We start from the raw sequence: 19,906 nt of genomic DNA, 5'->3' as shown, positions 1-19,906 counted from the left end.
GCACTTCGCCATGGTACTAAATGGATTCCCAGTATCCCTTAGGACGTAAGAGAAAATAGGATTTTAATTACCTACTGGTAAATCCTTTTCTCGTAGTCTGTAGGGGATACTGGGCGCCTGCCCGGTGCTTTGTTCTAACTGCACTGTTTCTTGGTTAAGTATTCTGGTTTGTTCAGCTGTTGCTGTTCTTGTTTCAAGTTTGGTTAGCTTGACTTTACGCTTGTTTTGTGTGTGCTGGTTCGTAATCTCACCACTTTCCTTATCTATCCTTCTCTCAAAGTATGTCCGTCTCCTCGGGCACAGTTTCCTAGACCGAGTCTGGTAGGAGGGGCATAGAGGGAGGAGCCAGCCCACACTATCAAATTCTTAAACTGCCCATGGTTTCTAGTGGACCAGTTTATACCCATGGTACTAAATGGATTCCCAGTATCCTCTACGGACTACGAGAAAAGGATTTACCGGTAGGTAATTAAAATCCTATTTTTAACTGCTACTGTTGCATAAGGAATTGGGTTGTTAACCCTTCTGTTATTGGCTACTACTACCAGTGGTAATTTAAAAATTTGGGGGATTGTTTGCTCAAAAGGAACTGATTGGCTAAAAGCACCAAACTGTCAAGTGTTTGCAAAATCACAGTTGAGATCTGATTGTCTGGAGCACCAATTATCATACACAAACAGTTTTAAAACTCATTGCATTTGATAAAACACGTTGATAAATCAGCCCCTAAATACTAAAGACTGACTTATTGAAGCCAATTTTTCTTATTCCTTGTTTAAGCGTAAGAAGAAGCAGGTATCTATTTTTCAGATATCTTGAAGGAGACTTGGCTTAAACATAAGAAGTTTCAGGTTCCCAGGAGGTTTAGATATCCTTTTTCGTACAAGGACACCAACGTTTGGAAAGTCCAGCCTAGAATAGATGCTCCAAAAGCCAGATTAAACTAAGGCTGCGGTCAGTCCTACAGTGCAGTCAGTCACATTGAAGGATCAGACTGACAGTAAAATTTGAGAACCTTCTTAGATCCATGTTTTTGTTTGCTCTTTGTCCCATTTTGGTTATTGCCTGGGTGAGCAAGGCAAAAAAATCCTGGAAAGAACAATGTTGTTTGGGACTACAGGCTGAAAATGTTTCCGATCTCCTTGCCTTAGTGAATCCTATACGCGAGTCTACTATTTATATTGTAGAGTCTTCCTTAGATCTGACTTTTATAGATTCATGTATCTTAGCTTCAGCAGGTTCCCGACACATGGGTACCAGCCCGACTGAGAAGCAGACTGCATAGCATTCTGAGGGCCCAAGTCCATCATCAGGGAGTAGTGCCCCGCTTGCTCAAATTCAGAGAGGTCTGACTCAAGACAATTCCAGATTTATGGGTAAACTGAATTTTGTTCAGAGGAAACATCCTGGAGATGCAGGACAAAAGCCCCATATTTTGCCACTCCTCTTTCCCAAGATCTGTCCAAAAGGATGAGTCTTCTGGCTGTGGTACAGTCTCTTTTGGATTCTGGAGTTTTTATTCCCGATCTCATGGCCTCCTGATTAAACAAAAAGCTTTTCTTGTATGGAACTAGCTCAAGCGATCTCGGCATGTTTTGTGGACTGACTTGGGATTTTCAGTTTGGATACTTGCTTCCACCCCTGTCAATGCTGACCCGGGGGATTTCAGTGGGTTTGATGAGATGGTTTCCCAGTAATTTTATAGCTCAAAACTGACCTCACTGGTAGAAGTTAGCTTTAACCTTTTTTTTAGTTCCTTTACTCCTGTGCCAACACAGTAACCCCATAGTCAAGACTAGAGTGTCCCACAGATGTATAACGAGAATGGGATTTTACGGAGTAAAAAAAAAACAATTTTCTGCTGCGGGTACACTGGGCTCCACAAGGAATGGACAATGGGGTGTAGAGTAGGATCTTGATCCGAGGCACCAACAGGCTCAAAGCTTTGACTGTTCCCAGAATGCATAGCGCCGCCTCCTATATCACCCCGCCTCCCTGCACAGGATCTCAGTTTTGTAGTTGGTGCTGCAGTAGCAGGCACTTAACAGAGGGGCTGCTCCAGGCATCCCTAAGAAGAGCTTTTTTTCTGAGGAAAAAAGTGAAGACTTCAAGGGCAGCAGCAGTGTTACATGTCAGTGGACATTCACGGCTGCAGCTCCGGCTCTCCCCAGCGGCGCTGTACACCCCCGAGCCCTGGTTGCCGGGTAACTACAGCAGGAGGCTCCGGTTTTCTTCTCGTCAGGCACACACGACGGGGGCTTTCCGGGATCGCGAGGCCGCGCTTCGGTGAGGTGGTAAGTGGGTCCCACTTGCGGGACCCGGTCTTTATCGCGATCCAGCGCGGTCAGTGGGAGGCGGACCGCGCGCGCTGGCGGTGGACACTGTGGCAGTACAGGCGACCCCACTAGATCACCAGGGCATGGGACAGGTCAGGTTTTCTCTATAAACCGTTTTATTAGAGCCCGCAGTACCCGGTGGTTTTGCCAGCAGGGGGATAGAGCTTGGACCTGAAGCCCCTCCCCCAGCCCCAGGGCCCCATTTTCTGCAAATGTTCCCGCCCTGGAGCTGCATATCTGTCTCTCCCTCACTCCCTGGCAGTGTCTGCGGCGCCATTATCCCTCAGCTCACTGTTCCTGGGAATGCTTGGGCAAATCCTCCTATGTAAAGCCGCCTGGTTGTCAGTGCTGTGACTTTACAAGACACTTAAGTATTCTACCTGCCTTTTTTAGTCAGTGTTAGTTAAGAAAGAGTGCACTTAGTCAGGGTTTCCTAGTACAAATACCCTGTGATATACATCCAGTTCTTACTGTGTACTGTTATATCTATTGTTATGTAGCTGTGTAAGTTAGTCCAGTGCAGTATTATTGTTAGTAATAACCTCTGCATTGTACAGACTGTGACTATTTGTGTGTGCATTTGACAGCTGAGTGGTGTCCATTTTGTGTCTTTCACTCAACCTGCTATCCCTATATTCTATAACCTGAGGGGGCTTGGTGCGTCAGGTTTTATCTAATATAGGATTTTCACAAAGATATAGTGTATTACGTATTTTTTTCTGTGATTTAGTCACCATGTCTCTCCTTTTATCTCTGCTGGTGCTGACTACACTGCGCAGGGGTTTGGGCTAGAGGTATTGTGCTGCTGACACATTGTACTGTGTTACCTGATACTGCAAGTTATATCATGTCTGCTTCTGAGGGTAACGGTTCTGGGGCTGAACACACTGCCGGTGTTGCTGAAGCCACAGATACCTATGAGGAGAATATAGCAGCTTTGGGCTCTGGTTCTGGGGGCTCCTTGCCCCCCAGTGGGATGGTGGCAACGGGGGCAAATAATGACCCGCCGTGGGCCGCTTTTTCCACGCTTCTGCATACGCTAGTTTATAAGCTTACACCCCCTATGGGACCCCCAATGCCGGTGCAACCGTTTGTGGTCCCTGCAGCTAACCCGCCGTGGGTGGACGATTTATCTGCTCAAAGAAGTTGAACCAGTCCATGACTACTACAAAGTCTGACCGTCGCTCGCCTACGTCCAAGGGGTGCACTTGTCTCCTCACAATCCACTGCTGTCACTGACACCTCGTCGGATGAAGACTGCACTTACACTGACCCCACAGGTTCTGACGCCAGATACGGCTGATGGGGAGGGTGGTTCACATGTGGATGTTCCTGATCTTTTGGAGGCTATTAAGTTAATTTTACAGATTACGGATGATCCCGAGCCATCCGTTCCTCCTAAGAAACCAGATAGGTTCAAGCGTCAGAAGGTGATTAAACAAGTTTTACCTCACTCTGACCACCTAATTGATATACGTCAGGAACCCTGGGAAAACCCGGGTACGAAGTTTGTGCCTCAACAGAAGATGCTGGCTCGCTATCCCCTCGCGCCGGAGCTGTCTAAGAATTGGGAAACGCCTCCTCCAGTGGACTCACATGTGGCTAGGATAGTGGTTTCCTCAGCTCTACCGGTCACCACCGTCACGTCTCTAAAAGAGCCTACGGATAAACGTGTGGAGGGTTGTCTGAAAGCGATTTACACCCTCACGGGTGCTGCACAAAGGCCCACTATTGCAGCTACTTGGGCTGCAGAGGCCATTGAAGCCCCTTTGAGTTAGATGCTGAAATCTCCTCTGACCATGCTAGACAATGCTTGTCTTATATTGTCACAGCTTCTCGTTATATTAAAGAGGCGGCTTCTGATGCCGGTATCCTGGCAGCCAAGGCCTCCACTACGTCAGTCCTGGCTCGCCGGATATTGTGGCTGAGATCCTGGTCTGTGGATCTGGACTCTAGAAAAACCCTGGAGGTACTCCCTTGTAAGGGCGATATTCTGTTTGGGGAGGATTTAAATAAGATTGTGGCTGACTTGGCTACTGCCAAAACTGCCTGTCTGCCAAGTACTGCTCCTTCTGTGTCGAAGGCTAAAGGTACTTCCTTTCGCCCCTTTCTTCCTACAACAAGCAGGCCCGCACTTCCAAACCTGGTAAGCCTAAGCCCAAAAGGGCCTGGGCGGCCCGTCAGCCAGCTACCAAAACAGATAAGCTTGCCGCATGACGGGGCGGGCCTCCCTCTGGGGGATCCCAGGGTGGGGGGCCGGCTTCTAGGGTATACCCAGGAATGGTTGAAGACCACTTCAGATGCCTGGGTAAGGGAAGTCGTCACTCGAGGTTACGCCATAGCCTTCAAAAACCGACCCCCTCATCGATTTTGCCAGACAGATGTCCCGTTGGACAAGACAAAGGCAAACACTCTACATTCGGTGGTACAGACCCTCCTGGATACAGGAGTCGTAGTACAGGTGCCTCTTGCGCAGAGGGGCCGGGGGTACTCTACTCTATGCTGTTTCTAGTCCCAAATCCGGATGGGTACTCCAGGCCCATTCTCAACCTCTAGGCATTGAACAGGTTTTTGAAGGTTTCCAAGTTCCGGATGGAAACCCTTCGCTCTATAGTTCTGGCCTTGGAACCTGGGGACTTCATGGTCTCCCTGGATATACAGGATGCTTACCTGCATATTCCTATAGCAGTTTCTCATCAGCAATACCTGAGATTTGCGATTGGCAACTGCCATTGCCAGTTTCGGGCGTTAACCTTTTGGTTTAACAGCGGCTCCGCGAGTCTTTACAAAAGTCTTGGCGGTGATGATGGTGGTACTCCGCCGTCAAGGGGTCAGGATACTGCCGTATTTGGACGACTTGTTAATCCTGGCAAATTCCCCAGAACTTCTCCTGCGTCATCTAGATGTGACGGTCCGGTTTCTGCAAGACCACGGGTGGCTCATCAACTGGAAAAAGTCATCCCTGATCCCTGCTCAGAGCATGGTGCATCTGGGAGCACCATTGGACACTTACAACCAGCGGTTGTTCCTGTCTCAGGAGAAAGTCCTGAAACTTAAGGACAAGATTCGTTGCTTCCTATCTCGTCCGCAAGTGTCGATACATTCGGCGATGCAGGTGCTGGGCCTCATGGTGTCAGCATTCGACATGGTGGAGTACGCTCAATTTCACTCTCGCCCTCTCCAGAGGCTGATTCTAGCCAAATGGGTCGGCCTGTCTGACCGGATCAGGTCTCAAATGATCTCATTGACTCCGGAGGTCCGTCTGTCGCTGCTCTGGTGGCTCCGGGACCAACAACTGTGCAGGGGCCGTCCGTTCTGGATATCCGACTGGGTCCTGTTGATGACAGATGCCAGTCTAAGAGGTTGGGGCGCAGTGCTGGAGCAACACTCCCTTCAGGGGCGGTGGACCAAGGAGGGGTCCCTCCTCTCGATCAATATTCTGGAGTTGCGGGCGGTCTTCAATGCCTTGAACCTAACCCAGCATTTAATTCAGAACTGTCCTGTTCAAGTACAGTCGGACAACGCCACCACAGTGGCTTGCCTAAATCATCAAGGCGGCACTCGAAGCCGCCTAGCAAATGAAGGCAGTCTCACGGATTCTACAGTGGGCAGAACGCCATCTACCGGCCATATCGGCAATATTCATTCCGGGAGTCCTGAATTGGGAAGCGGACTTTCTCAGTCGTCGGGACGTGCGTGCCGGCGAGTGGGGCCTCCATCCAGAAGTGTTTCAACTCCTAGTGGAAAGGTGGGGCCTTCCAGACGTAGATCTGATGGCGTCTGGACACAATCACAAGGTTCTAGTCTTCGGAGCAAGGACAAGGGATCCTCAAGCAGCATTCGTGGATGCGCTGGCGGTACCGTGGAGGTTTCGGCTGCCGTTCGTGTTCCCTCCGGTGTCACTCCTGCCCAGGGTATTTCGGAAGTTCAAGCAAGAAAAAGGAATTCTGCTTCTCATAGCTCCAGCGTGGCCCAGACGGCACTGGTTCTCAGACCTGCAAGGCCTATCGTCAGAGCGTCCAATTTCTACTTCCACAACGCCCAGACCTCCTTGTTCAGGGCCCCTGTGTCTACCAGGACCTAGCCCGGCTGTCTTTGACGGCGTGGCTCTTGAAGCTTCCGTCTTAAGGGCTAAAGGGTTTTCTGAGGCAGTCATTCAAACTATGTTGCGGGCCCGGAAACCGGCTTCGGCTCGGATTTACTATAGGGTCTGGCATTCTTACTTTGTTTGGTGCGCATCTAACGATTATGACGCTTCCAAGTTTAGTATAGCCAAGTTGTTGGCTTTTCTTCAGCAGGGCCTGGACTTAGGCCTGCGTCTGGCCTCCCTCAAGGTTCAAATATCTGCCTTGTCAGTGTGGTTTCAGAGAAAAATTGCTACCTTACCTGATGTGCATACTTTTACTCAGGGCGTGTTGCGTATCCAACCTCCCTATGTCTCGCCTGTGGCTCCTTGGGACTTGTTGGTGGTTTTGGAGGCGTTACAAGAGTCTCCGTTTGAACCTCTTGGTTCAGCTGACCTTAAGTGGCTTTCCCTTAAGGTGGTGTTTCTGCTGGCTTTTGCTTCAGCTAGAAGAGTGTCGGATTTGGGTGCCTTGTCCTGTAGTTCCCCATATCTGATATTTCACCGTGACCGGGCGGTTCTTAGGACTCGTCCCGGCTATTTACCTAAAGGTGGTTTCTTCGTTCCACCTTAATCAGGAGATTGTAGTTCCGGCACTTGTTTCTCCTGATCTGTCTCCCAAAGAGCGGTCTTTGGATGTGGTACTGGCTCTCCGTATCTATGTGAAGAGAACTGTTCCTATTAGGAAATCTGATTCTCTTTTTGTTGAGTTTGGGTTTCACAAACGGGGCTGGCCTGCTCACAAGCAAACTCTGGCCAGATGGATTAGAGTGGTGATTGCACATGCTTATGTGAAGGCTGGTCTCTCTGCTCCTGATCACATTAAGGCCCATTCTACTTGGTCTGTTGGACCTTCTTGGGCGGCCCAACGTGGTGCGACCCTTGAACAATTGTGCAAGGCGGCTACGTGGTACTCTGTGAACACGTTCATAAGGTTCTATGCCTTCGATACTGCCGCTTCCCAGGATGCTTCCTTTGGACGCCGGGTTCTTGTGCCCGCTACAGTGCGTCCCCTCCCATAAGGAACTGCTTTAGGACATCCCCATTGTCCATTCCTTGTGGAGCCCAGTGTACCCGCAGCAGAAAACGAGTTTTATGGTAAGAACTTACCTTTTGTTAAAACTCTTTCTGCAAGGTACACTGGGCTCCACAGGGCGCCCACCCTGACGCACTTAGCTTTTTTGGGTTGGTATGGCATTAGCCGCTGACACGTCTCCTGTCGTGAGAGTGTGGTGTATGTGGCTACTAACCATTGTCGTCTCTTTTCCCGCTACTGCATTGGACTGGTTAACTAAAAACTGAGATCCTGTGCAGGGAGGCGGGGTGATATAGGAGGCGGTGCTATGCATTCTGGGAACAGTCAAAGGTTTGAGCCTGTTGGTGCCTCGGATCAAGATCCTACTCTACACCCCATTGTCCATTCCTTGTGGAGCCCAGTGTACCTCGCAGAAAGAGTTTTAACAAAGGTAAGTTCTTACCATAAATCTCGTTTTTAGTTATATGTGTGACTTACACAGTTGGGCAGATTTAAGCAGTCTCCAGCTAGAAATGTTACTACCCTACTTTGTAGTTAAGTGAATTGTGTGTAGGGTAAAGCGTAGAATGTCTAGTTTCTTACTACAGTATGTATAGCTATGCTGTTTTATTGCAGGTCCGGGATTCTAGTAAAAGCAACAAGCGAGAGGATTCAGCAGAACAGGTCAGGCACAGGGGTCACTCGAGAAGTCCACATCGTGACAGAATGCAGTGAGTATCTGAGTATCTTTGTAAGGATTGGCTACTGAAAACTACTACAAACATTTTTTGAGCTTTATTTTATGGTTTATAGCTGTTTTGCCAGTGAAGAGTTAATAGAACATAAGAAAGCTGGAAAGATAATGTAGTGCCTGAAATAAGTTACAGGAGGGCGTTAACAAGGCAATAATGTAAACTAATGTGAAGGTTGATGATCTCTTTAAGGCTCTGGCTGGATGGTATTGTTTAATATATTTTTGCCTCTTTCAGAGAAAGATCTAGAACAGACAGCAAACATGGGAGAAGTCCCTCACCAAAGAAAGAAGAGAAGTACAGGAGACAAAGGGTGTCTGGATACACAAAGTAAGTACACCGTAAGTGCCTGCAGGTGAATGGGTATACGGACAGCTTTCTTTTATTTGCGTCTCTCTTTTTTGTACGTTTGTCACAGTATTTCTGCTCCCCTAAAACTAAATAAGTTATGATGTGTTATTCTAAAATGTTAAAGTACGTATTACCAGAAAACATTTGGTAACCTTCTGTACCTTTTTGTCTCCTATTTATCTGAAATCCAAAGTTATGGAGTATACAGCAAAGACAGCAGTTTATCTTTAAAAATTTATTGTCCGATCTGGCAGGTTGGGACGTAAATCTGGTAATGTATGGGAGCAAATGACAGATGACCATTTGCTCCATAATGCCGGAAAACTGATCCAAAAAAAACAACAACAAAAAAACAGTAGTTCAGACAAATTGGTTAAATCAAATGGATTAAACAATTTATCTGATTGACCATTTTTGTCTGTTTTGCAGTGTTTGGGAGCAAATGGTTAATTGTCATTTGCTCCCATACATTAACAGATTTTCGTTCCAACCAGCCAGATTTTGGCATCTGGCTGCATTAATCATTTAGATCAGTGGTTCTCAAACTGTGTGCTGTGGCACCCTGGGGCGCCTCGGGGCACATGCAGGGGTGCCCTGGGTTGGTGGTCCAGGACCAATTAAAATTATTTATGGTCAATTTAATAGGCAAAACCAGTGCTGGTGGTTGTCATTCACAAAATATGTGGACAAACAGAATCAAATCCTGTCCCTCACCAGACAGCTGAATCTAAGGATGACATATAAACACAATTTACTAAATGTAATATTTTTTTCTACATTTCTCAATAAGAAGTATTTAGCCTAGGGGTGCAGTGAAAAAAAATTCTGATACTGTACGGTGCCGTGATTCAAAAAAGTTTATGAACCACTGATTTAGATGAACATCTTATCAGTGCATTTGTGTAGTCCAAATATTGAGGGACCCAAGAGGAACTACCACGGGTCTGTGGCTACAGGAGTATATAATCATGTTGCGCTTGGAAATTTAGTATTTCTCTGACGTCCTAGTGGATGCTGGGGACTCCGTAAGGACCATGGGGAATAGACGGGCTCCGCAGGAGACTGGGCACACTATAAGAAAGATTTGGTACTACCTGGTGTGCACTGGCTCCTCCCTCTATGCCCCTCCTCCAGACCTCAGTTAGATTTCTGTGCCCGGCCGAGCTGGATGCACACTAGGGGCTCTCCTGAGCTCCTAGAAAGAAAGTATATGTTAGGTTTTTTATTTTACAGTGAGACCTGCTGGCAACAGGCTCACTGCAACGAGGGACTAAGGGGAGAAGAAGCGAACCTACCTGCTTGCAGCTAGCTTGGGCTTCTTAGGCTACTGGACACCATTGGCTCCAGAGGGATCGACCGCAGGACCCGTCCTTGGTGTTCGTTCCCGGAGCCACGCCGCCGTCCCCCTTACAGAGCCAGAAGCAAGAAGATGGTCCGGAAAATCGGCGGCAGAAGACTTCAATCTTCACCAAGGTAGCGCACAGCACTGTAGCTGTGCGCCATTGCTCCTCATACACACTTCACACTCCGGTCACTGAGGGTGCAGGGCGCTGGGGGGGGGCGCCTTGAGCAGCAATAAAATCACCTTGGCTGGCAAAATAACCACAATATATAGCCCCAGAGGCTATATATGTGGTAATTACCCCTGCCAGAATACAGAAAAAAGCGGGAGAAAAGTCTGCCGAAAAAGGGGCGGAGCCATCTCCCTCAGCACACTGGCGCCATTTCTCCCTCACAGTTCCGCTGGAAGGAAGCTCCCTGACTCTACCCTGCAGTCTACACTACAGAAAAGGGTAAAAAAGAGAGGGGGGGCACAAATTTGAGGCGCAGTAAATATTATAGCAGCTATAGGGGACATAATTCAGTTAGTCCCTGCATTATATAGCGCTCTGGTGTGTGCTGGCATACTCTCTCTCTCTGTCTCCCCAAAGGGCTTTTGTGGGGTCCTGTCTCCTTTAAGAGCATTCCCTGTGTGTGTGTGTGTGTGTGTGTGTGTGTGTGTGTGTGTGTGTGTGTGTGTGTGCGGTGTGTCGGTACGGCTGTGTCGACATGTTTGATGAGGAGACTTATGTGGAGGCGGAGCAGATGCCTATAAATGTGATGTCACCCCCTGCGGGGCAGACACCTGAGTGGATGGACTTATGGAAGGAATTACGTGCAAGTGTCGACTCCTTACATAAAAAATTTGACGACATGCCCAATGCGGGACAGCCGGCTTCTCAGCTCGTGCCTGCCCAGGCAATTCAAAGGCCAGCAGGGGCTCTAAAACGCCCACTACCTCAGATGGCAGGCACAGATGTCGACACGGACACTGATACCAGTGTCGACGACGATGAGTCAAATTTAATGTCCACTAGGGCCATTCGTTGCATGATTGAGGCAATGAAAGAGGTTTTACACATTTCTGATATAAACCCAGGTACCTCAAAAAAGGGTATTATGTTTGGGGAGAAAAAACTACCAATAGTTTTTCCCCCATCTGAAGAATTAAATGAAGTGTGTGAAGAAGCGTGGGCTTTCCCTGATAAAAAATTGGTGATTTCAAAAAAATTACTAATGGCGTTCCCTTTCTCGCCAGAGGATAGGTCACGTTGGGAAACTCCCCCTAGGGTGGATAAAGCGCTCACACGTTTGTCTAAAAAGGTGGCACTACCGTCTCCGGATACGGCCGCCCTAAAGGAACCTGCTGATAGAAAGCAGGAGGCTATCCTAAAGTCTATATATACACACACTGGTGTTATACTGAGACCAGCTATTGCTTCAGCGTGGATGTGCAGTGCTGCTGCTGCTTGGTCAGATTCCCTGTCAGAAAATATTGACACCCTGGACAGGGACACTATATTGCTAACCGTAGAGCATATAAAAGACTCAGTCTTGTACATGAGAGATGCACAGAGGGAAATCTGCCGGCTGGCATCTAGAATAAGTGCATTGTCCATTTCTGCTAGGAGAGGCTTATGGACTCGGCAGTGGACAGGGGATGCAGATTCTAAAAGGCACATGGAAGTTTTGCCTTATAAGGGTGAGGAGTTATTCGGGGATGGTCTCTCAGACCTTGTTTCCACAGCAACAGCTGGGAAGTCAGCATTTTTGCCCCATGTCCCCTCACAGCCTAAGAAAGCGCCGTATTATCAGGTACAGTCCTTTCGACCCCAGAAAAACAGGCGGGGAAAAGGCGGGTCCTTTCTGTCTAGAGGCAGAGGAAGGGGAAAAAAGCTGCACCACGCAGCAGGTTCCCAGGAACAAAAGTCCTCCCCCGCTTCTTCCAAATCCGCCGCATGACGGTGGGGCTCCACAGGCGGAGCCAGGTACGGTGGGGGGCCGCCTCAAAAATTTCAGCGATCAGTGGGTTCGCTCACGGGTGGATCCCTGGATCCTTCAAGTAGTATCTCAGGGGTACAAGCTGGAATTCGAGGCGCCTCCCCCCCGCCGTTTCCTCAAATCGGCCTTACCGACAACTCCCTCGGGCAGGGAGGCTGTACTAGAGGCAATTCACAAGCTGTATTCCCAGCAGGTGATAGTCAAGGTGCCCCTCCTTCAACAAGGACGGGGTTACTATTCCACACTGTTTGTGGTACCGAAACCGGACGGTTCGGTGAGACCCATTTTAAATTTGAAATCCTTGAACACATACATAAAAAGATTCAAGTTCAAGATGGAATCGCTCAGGGCGGTTATTGCAAGCCTGGATGAGGGGGATTACATGGTATCCCTGGACATCAAGGATGCTTACCTGCATGTCCCAATTTACCTTCCTCACCAGGAGTACCTCAGATTTGTGGTACAGGATTGCCATTACCAATTCCAGACACTACCGTTTGGACTGTCCACGGCACCGAGGGTGTTTACCAAGGTAATGGCAGAAATGATGATACTCCTTCGAAAAAAGGGAGTTTTAATTATCCCGTACTTGGACGATCTCCTAATAAAGGCGAGGTCCAGGGAGCAGTTACTGGTCGGAGTAGCACTATCTCGGGAAGTGCTACAACAGCATGGCTGGATTCTAAACATTCCAAAGTCACAACTGGTTCCTTCCACACTCTTACTGTTCCTGGGGATGATTCTGGACACAGAACAGAAAAAAGTGTTTCTCCCGCAGGAGAAAGCCAAGGAGCTGTCATCTCTAGTCAGAGACCTACCAAAACGGGTATCGGTGCATCACTGCACACGAGTCCTGGGAAAAATGGTGGCTTCGTACGAAGCAATTCCATTCGGCAGGTTCCATGCAAGGACCTTCCAGTGGGACCTCTTGGACAAGTGGTCGGGATCGCATCTTCAGATGCATCAACTGATAACCCTGTCTCCAAGGACCAGGGTGTCTCTACTGTGGTGGCTGCAGAGTGCTCATCTTCTAGAGGGCCGTAGATTCGGCATACAGGACTGGGTCCTGGTGACCACGGATGCCAGCCTTCGGGGCTGGGGCGCAGTCACACAGGGAAGAAATTTCCAGGGACTTTGGTCAAGTCAGGAGTCGTCCCTACACATAAACATTCTGGAACTGAGGGCCATTTACAATGCCCTAAGTCAGGCAAGGCCCCTGCTTCAAAACCAGCCGGTTCTGATCCAATCAGACAACATCACGGCAGTCGCCCATGTAAACAGACAGGGCGGCACAAGAAGCAGGGTGGCGATGGCAGAAGCCACAAGGATTCTCCGATGGGCGGAAAATCACGTACTAGCACTGTCAGCAGTGTTCATTCCGGGAGTGGACAACTGGGAAGCAGACTTCCTCAGCAGACACGACCTACACCCGGGAGAGTGGGGACTTCATCCAGAAGTCTTCCTACTGTTGATAAACCGTTGGGAAAGGCCACAGGTGGACATGATGGCGTCCCGCCTCAACAAAAAACTAAAGAGATATTGCGCCAGGTCAAGGGACCCTCAGGCGATAGCTGTGGACGCTCTAGTGACACCGTGGGTGTACCAGTCGGTTTATGTGTTCCCTCCTCTGCCTCTCATACCAAAGGTACTGAGAATAATAAGAAGGCGAGGAGTAAGAACGGTACTTGTGGTTCCGGATTGGCCAAGAAGAGCTTGGTACCCGGAACTTCAAGAAATGTTATCAGAGGACCCATGGCCTCTACCGCTCAGACAGGATCTGCTACAGCAGGGGCCCTGTCTGTTCCAAGACTAGCCGCGGCTGCGTTTGACGGCATGGCGGTTGAATTCCGGATCCTAAAGGAAAAGGGCATTCCGGAGGAAGTCATTCCTACGCTGATAAAAGCCAGGAAAGAAGTAACCGCAAACCATTATCACCGCATTTGGCGAAAATATGTTGTGTGGTGTGAGGCCAGGAAGGCCCCTACAGAGGAATTTCAGCTGGGTCGTTTTCTGCACTTCCTACAGTCAGGAGTGACTATGGGCCTAAAATTGGGTTCCATTAAGGTCCAGATTTCGGCTCTGTCGATTTTCTTCCAGAAAGAACTGGCTTCACTGCCTGAAGTTCAGACTTTTGTAAAGGGAGTGCTTCATATTCAGCCCCCTTTTGTGCCTCCTGTGGCACCTTGGGATCTCAATGTGGTGTTGAGTTTCCTAGAATCACATTGGTTTGAACCACTTAAAACCGTGGATCTGAAATATCTCACGTGGAAAGTGGTCATGTTATTGGCCTTGGCTTCGGCCAGGCGTGTGTCAGAATTGGCGGCTTTGTCATGTAAAAGCCCTTATCTGATTTTCCATATGGATAGGGCAGAATTGAGGACTCGTCCCCAGTTTCTCCCTAAGGTGATATCAGCTTTTCACTTGAACCAACCTATTGTGGTGCCTGCGGCTACTAGGGACTTGGAGGATTCCAAGTTACTGGACGTAGTCAGGGCCTTGAAAATTTATGTTTCCAGGACGGCTGGAGTCAGGAAAACCGACTCGCTTTTTATCCTGTATGCACCCAACAAAATAGGTGCTCCTGCTTCTAAGCAGACTATTGCTCGCTGGATTTGTAGCACAATTCAGCTGGCGCATTCTGCGGCTGGATTGCCGCATCCTAAATCAGTGAAAGCCCATTCCACGAGGAAGGTGGGCTCATCTTGGGCGGCTGCCCGAGGGGTCTCGGCTTTACAACTTTGCCGAGCTGCAACTTGGTCAGGGGCAAACACGTTTGCTAAATTCTACAAATTTGATACCCTGGCTGAGGAGGACCTTGAGTTCTCTCATTCGGTGCTGCAGAGTCATCCGCACTCTCCCGCCCGTTTGGGAGCTTTGGTATAATCCCCATGGTCCTTACGGAGTCCCCAGCATCCACTAGGACGTCAGAGAAAATAAGAGTTTACTCACCGGTAATTCTATTTCTCGTAGTCCGTAGTGGATGCTGGGCGCCCATCCCAAGTGCGGATTGTCTGCAATACTTGTATATAGTTATTGCCTAACTAAAGGGTTATTGTTGAGCCATCTGTTGAGAGGCTCAGTTATATTTCATACTGTTAACTGGGTTTAATATTACGAGTTATACGGTGTGATTGGTGTGGCTGGTATGTGTCTTACCCGGGATTCAAAATCCTTCCTTATTGTGTCAGCTCTTCCGGGCACAGTATCCTAACTGAGGTCTGGAGGAGGGGCATAGAGGGAGGAGCCAGTGCACACCAGGTAGTACCAAATCTTTCTTATAGTGTGCCCAGTCTCCTGCGGAGCCCGTCTATTCCCCATGGTCCTTACGGAGTCCCCAGCATCCACTACGGACTACGAGAAATAGAATTACCGGTGAGTAAATTCTTAATTTTCCTCGTTTGCTTTTCCCCCTCAGGAAGCTCTCTGCCGAAGAGCTTGAGCTTCGCAGGTTAGAGATGATGGAGAATGCCCGAAAGAGGGAGCTAGAGAGAGAAAGTAATGTGCGCAGGTACAAAAAAGAGGAGGAGAATGAACAAAAAAACGATCAACAAAAAAAGGACAGCAAATTTATACAGTAAGTGGGGGAGAGGAGTATAGTAACGGTTACTGGTCCTTTTTCCTCTAATACTGATCTACTTCCTCCCCTGTTTTTATATCTTTTTTTCTGTTCTGATCTACTTCCTCCCGTTTTTATATCTTTTTTTTCTTTTCACACCTTTTATCTGTCTCCAAGGATACACCTTATAGTTCTATGTTCTCTCTCTTCTTCAGTCATATGAAGCTGGAGAGTGCAGCCTGCTCGTCAGTGGAGGACAGAGTCAAACGCAATATTCATGGGATTCAGCGCACTGCCTCAGCCCTGGACAAGAACTTCATGAAAAGATAACTTCAGGACTGTGTGCCAATGTTTGTTCATGGACTTTTATAGCCACTTTCCCCTGTTACTTACATGCTACTTTGTTTCATCCTGTTTTCCAAGACTAATACAAATTCACAGTTTTTTTACAAAGAAATTAGTGTTTTGTTTTTTGTTTGCTTCTCCAAAAGTACCATCTATATAGTTACAGGCTATTGTACACCTCTTTCCTTTCCCATGAGGAACATACAGTTCCCCAATACCTATGGGAGACATATTGTACAACTGGGTCCATCAGTGGTTTTTAATTTTATCCATTATGTGTAGTAACTAATGATACTTTACCAGAGATAAATGACAGATGAATAACAGTCTAAATTACTTAAACATCTAGCACTTAAAAATGTATTGCAGAATGTTCTCCTTCACCTAACCCTATACAGTAATTCTATCTATAATCTAACAATGATTTTGAATAGTCATCTATGTAACTGAAACATATCCAGAATTTCAGTATGAGGGGTAGATGTACTAAGCCAGGGACAGCCAACCCTGGTTCTCGAGAGCTACCAACAGTTTAGGATTTCCAGGCCACCTGTGGATCTGTAGAATGGGTCTCTTAGGACTGAATGCATCACATGTTTGAAAATGTGACAGTAATGACTACACCTGTGCAATAGCTAGGTGGTCTGGAAAACGTGAACGGTTAGAAGCTCTCAAGGACCAGGTTTTCTACCCCTGTACTCTGTGATAAAGTGGAGAGAGCCAATCGGCTCCTAATGGTCACATTACAGGCTGTATTTGAAAAATGACAGGTATGGGCTGATTGGTTGGTAGTTTTTATTTATTTATTTTTCCTTTCTCCAAGGCTCGGTAGATCTCCCCTTAAGTTTCTTCAATATAACAGCCGCCTGTCATACAACATTTTATCTACTTGCTTGGGCCAACCAACTATCTGAAATCATAATACAGCTTATACAATTATTGTTTATGAAGTGTTGAGTCTTATAATCGTAACACCTGGCAATCAGAAAAGCCTTACCAGAGTAATCCACCATTACAATGACAGGATATATGCTGTAGCTACAGCATTGGTGCAACATCATAGGAGACCACAAATAGATTGAACTCGATGGACAATTGTCTTTTTTTTCAACCTCAGATACTAACATGTATAAAATGTTTGTCAGATGAAATACAGTATTAGGGTAAGATGAAAGACAGTATACTATGTGACCATGTAATTTGGGATAGAGTATTTCTATGAATATACTCTGTTTATTACTTCCAGGGTATTTCTTAAGTCATAAAACTGTGACAGTATCTTGCTGATTTATACTCTTATACTTTGCTCTGTATCAGTATAAAACATGCACTCTGTATTCAGTTCCAGGCTTAAGAGCCATAGGTTTACAATTGTAATATTATTTGTATTATTATTAAACTATTTGGTGTATTTTTATTACTGATAAAGGTTGGGTCTATGCTTTTTATAAAAAAAAACATCGTAGGTAGATAATAAATAGTTTGTGTGTGTATATATGTGTTTTAGACAAAGTATTGTGTTCATTATCTGTATCCGTGAGTCAATCATCTACTTTGCAAAGTGGCATGAACTGGACATTTAATCTTTATGGGTGAAACATTCCTCATATTCTTCGTCTCAGGAAACAAGTGGGTAAAATAGTGAACTTAGGGAGGGGAGGAGCTGGACCCTATTATTGAGGATTCATCTCCTGCACAAGGGCTTGAGCCCCTCATACTTGCTATCAGGGATGTGTTACAACTCCCAGTAGAAGTCGATGCAGTAAAGCAGTCGTTTTTTAGTGTTCACTCTAGGAGTGAAAAGGGGCAGGGCGCCGGACTCCGGGGGCACATTTGCGCGCGCCCGGCCGAAATGGGGGGGGGGGGGGGGGCCACGCAAATTAGGGGGCGTGGTCATGCCTACGTCATTTTAGGAGGCGGTGCGGCCCACAGACGCTACTATAGAGAGCGTCTGTGGCCGGGGCCGTCACTTTTGGGGGCGTGCCCAGCACCTCCGTCGGTGCTGGGCTTCCCCCAGCTCTCTCCCAATGCGTGAATGGATGCCGCGCGCATGCGCACGGCATCTATACACGCCGGGAGGGCAGGAAGCGGGTGGCTGTTCTAGCAGGACGCCGCAAAAGGGGCAGGGCGGGTTTTGCCTGCTAAAAAACGGGCAGGGCGCTGCGCCCTACTAAAACAGCCTAGAGTAAACACTAGTTTTTCTCCTCACAGAAAAACGTTAGCGTCACTTTCTCTGATTCTAAAGAATTAGATGGTATGTTTAAAGTTGACCTAGAAAAATCCTGATAAAAAATTCCAGGTGGCCGGACACTACTTAACACTTTCCCATTTTCTCCTGAAGGCAGGAAAAAATAGGATTTCTGCTGAGGTGTACACTGGGCTCCACAGGAAATGACATTGGGGTGTAGAGTAGGATCTTGATCCGAGGCACCAAAAGGCTAAAAGCTTTGACCTTCTTCCCAGAATGCATAGCGCCACCTCCGTACACAGGAGCTCAGTTTTGTAGTTGGTGCCATGCAGTGCAGGCATACAACAGGGGGGCTGCTCCAGCAGCCCTGAGAAGAGCTTTTTAAAGTGAAAAATGAAGACTCCAAGGGCTGCAGCAGAGGCACTGTGAGTGTTAGATGTCAGTCAGACATCTCCTGCTGCAGCTCCATCACCTCCCCCAGCGGTGCTTTATACTCCCGCGCCCTACCTACAGCGGAGGCTCCGTTTTTTTTTCTCTGTCAGTCACACACACCACTGCTGCTCTCCAGGATCGCGTGGCCGCACTCAGCGAGGAGGTAAGTGTGTTCCCCAGGTGGGACCTACTGGAAATTGTGATCCAGCGCGGCCGGTGTGGACACTGTGGCAGTACAGGGACCCCACTAGACCACCAGGGCAGGGAAACAAGTCGGTTTGGCAGAAAAACCGTTTCAGTCAGGTATACGACCCCCCCAATAGTGGAGACCTAATTCCTTAACGGGTAGGGTTTTGTTTTGCTTTTTATAACAATGTATATACTCCCTCTGCTGGACATAGGGTGTATCTCCCATGGACTAGTGGACTACTGCTCCACGCATTGAACCAAGCAGACGCTCTGGGCTGGTGTTAAGTTATCGCTGATGCAAAGGATTTTCCATATGTTTTTAATCATTTTATGTGTTATATTTTCTAAGGACTTCTAATTCAAAGATCCTGTGAAAATAAAGGGGAAAGACTGGATATTAACCCGACCTCAGATATGCGAGGGTTGCAACGAGGCTGGTGTTTTTATTTATTTTACAGTATATAGAAGGATACAGCCAGATAAATCCAGTGTACCTTCTTCCCATCATCCGCACTGCAGAGTGATCTGTGGAGGTGCGGTTTCAACAAAAGCACCAACCAAGAACACTAAAACTTAGTTCCTGTCAGGTAACTCCAGTATACCTTGGACTTCCATCAAATTCTATATTTATTTTTCTCTAACGTCCTAAGTGATGCTGGGGACTCCGTAAGGACCATGGGGAATAGACGGGCTCCGCAGGAGACTGGGCACTCTAAAGAAAGATTTAGTGCTGTGCACTGGCTCCTCCCTCTATGCCCCTCCTCCAGACCTCAGTTAGAATCTGTGCCCAGACAGAGCTGGGTGCTTTTAGTGAGCTCTCCTGAGCTTGCTAATAAGAAAGTATTTGTTAGGTTTTTTATTTTCAGAGAGCTTCTGCTGGCAATAGACTCTCTGCTACGTGGGACTGAGGGGAGAGAAGCAAACCTACTAACTGCGGCTAGGTTGCGCTTCTTAGGCTACTGGGCACCATTAGCTCCAGAGGGATCGAACACAGGACCTGACCTTGTCGTCCGTTCCCGGAGCCACGCCGCCGTCCCCCTCGCAGAGCCAGAAGACAGAAGCCGGCAGAAGCGGAGAAGACATCGAAATCGGCGGCCGAAGACTCCTGTCTTCACATGAGGTAGCGCACAGCACTGCAGCTGTGCGCCATTGCGCCCACACTAACCCACACACTCCGGTCACTGTAGGGTGCAGGGGGGGGGGGGGGGCGCCCTGGGCAGCAATTGATACCTCCTGGCGAAAGCTGCACATAGACAGTTGGACACTGTTATATGTATGAGCCCCCGCCATTTATTTTA

At 47.8% G+C, this 19,906-nt stretch overlaps 1 protein-coding gene across 1 annotated transcript in view; it reads left to right on the top strand.

The window, feature by feature from the left end:
- Positions 1-15,911, top strand: part of CWC25 (CWC25 spliceosome associated protein homolog) — a 103,716-nt gene extending 87,805 nt beyond the window's left edge. Inside the window, exons 7-10 of the mRNA XM_063959701.1 lie at positions 8,111-8,205; positions 8,464-8,556; positions 15,314-15,472; positions 15,670-15,911. Of these exons, the coding sequence (XP_063815771.1) occupies positions 8,111-8,205; positions 8,464-8,556; positions 15,314-15,472; positions 15,670-15,784 (462 nt within the window). The 3' untranslated portion in view covers positions 15,785-15,911. The remainder of the gene's footprint in view (positions 1-8,110; positions 8,206-8,463; positions 8,557-15,313; positions 15,473-15,669) is intronic.
- Positions 15,912-19,906: the final 3,995 nt, after the last annotated feature.

The sequence above is a fragment of the Pseudophryne corroboree genome, chromosome 3 (assembly GCF_028390025.1).
Source record: "Pseudophryne corroboree isolate aPseCor3 chromosome 3, aPseCor3.hap2, whole genome shotgun sequence".
NCBI lineage: Eukaryota > Metazoa > Chordata > Amphibia > Anura > Myobatrachidae > Pseudophryne > Pseudophryne corroboree.
The sequence above is the reverse complement of the archived record's forward strand: the minus strand, read 5'-3'. Positions and strand labels throughout refer to the sequence as shown.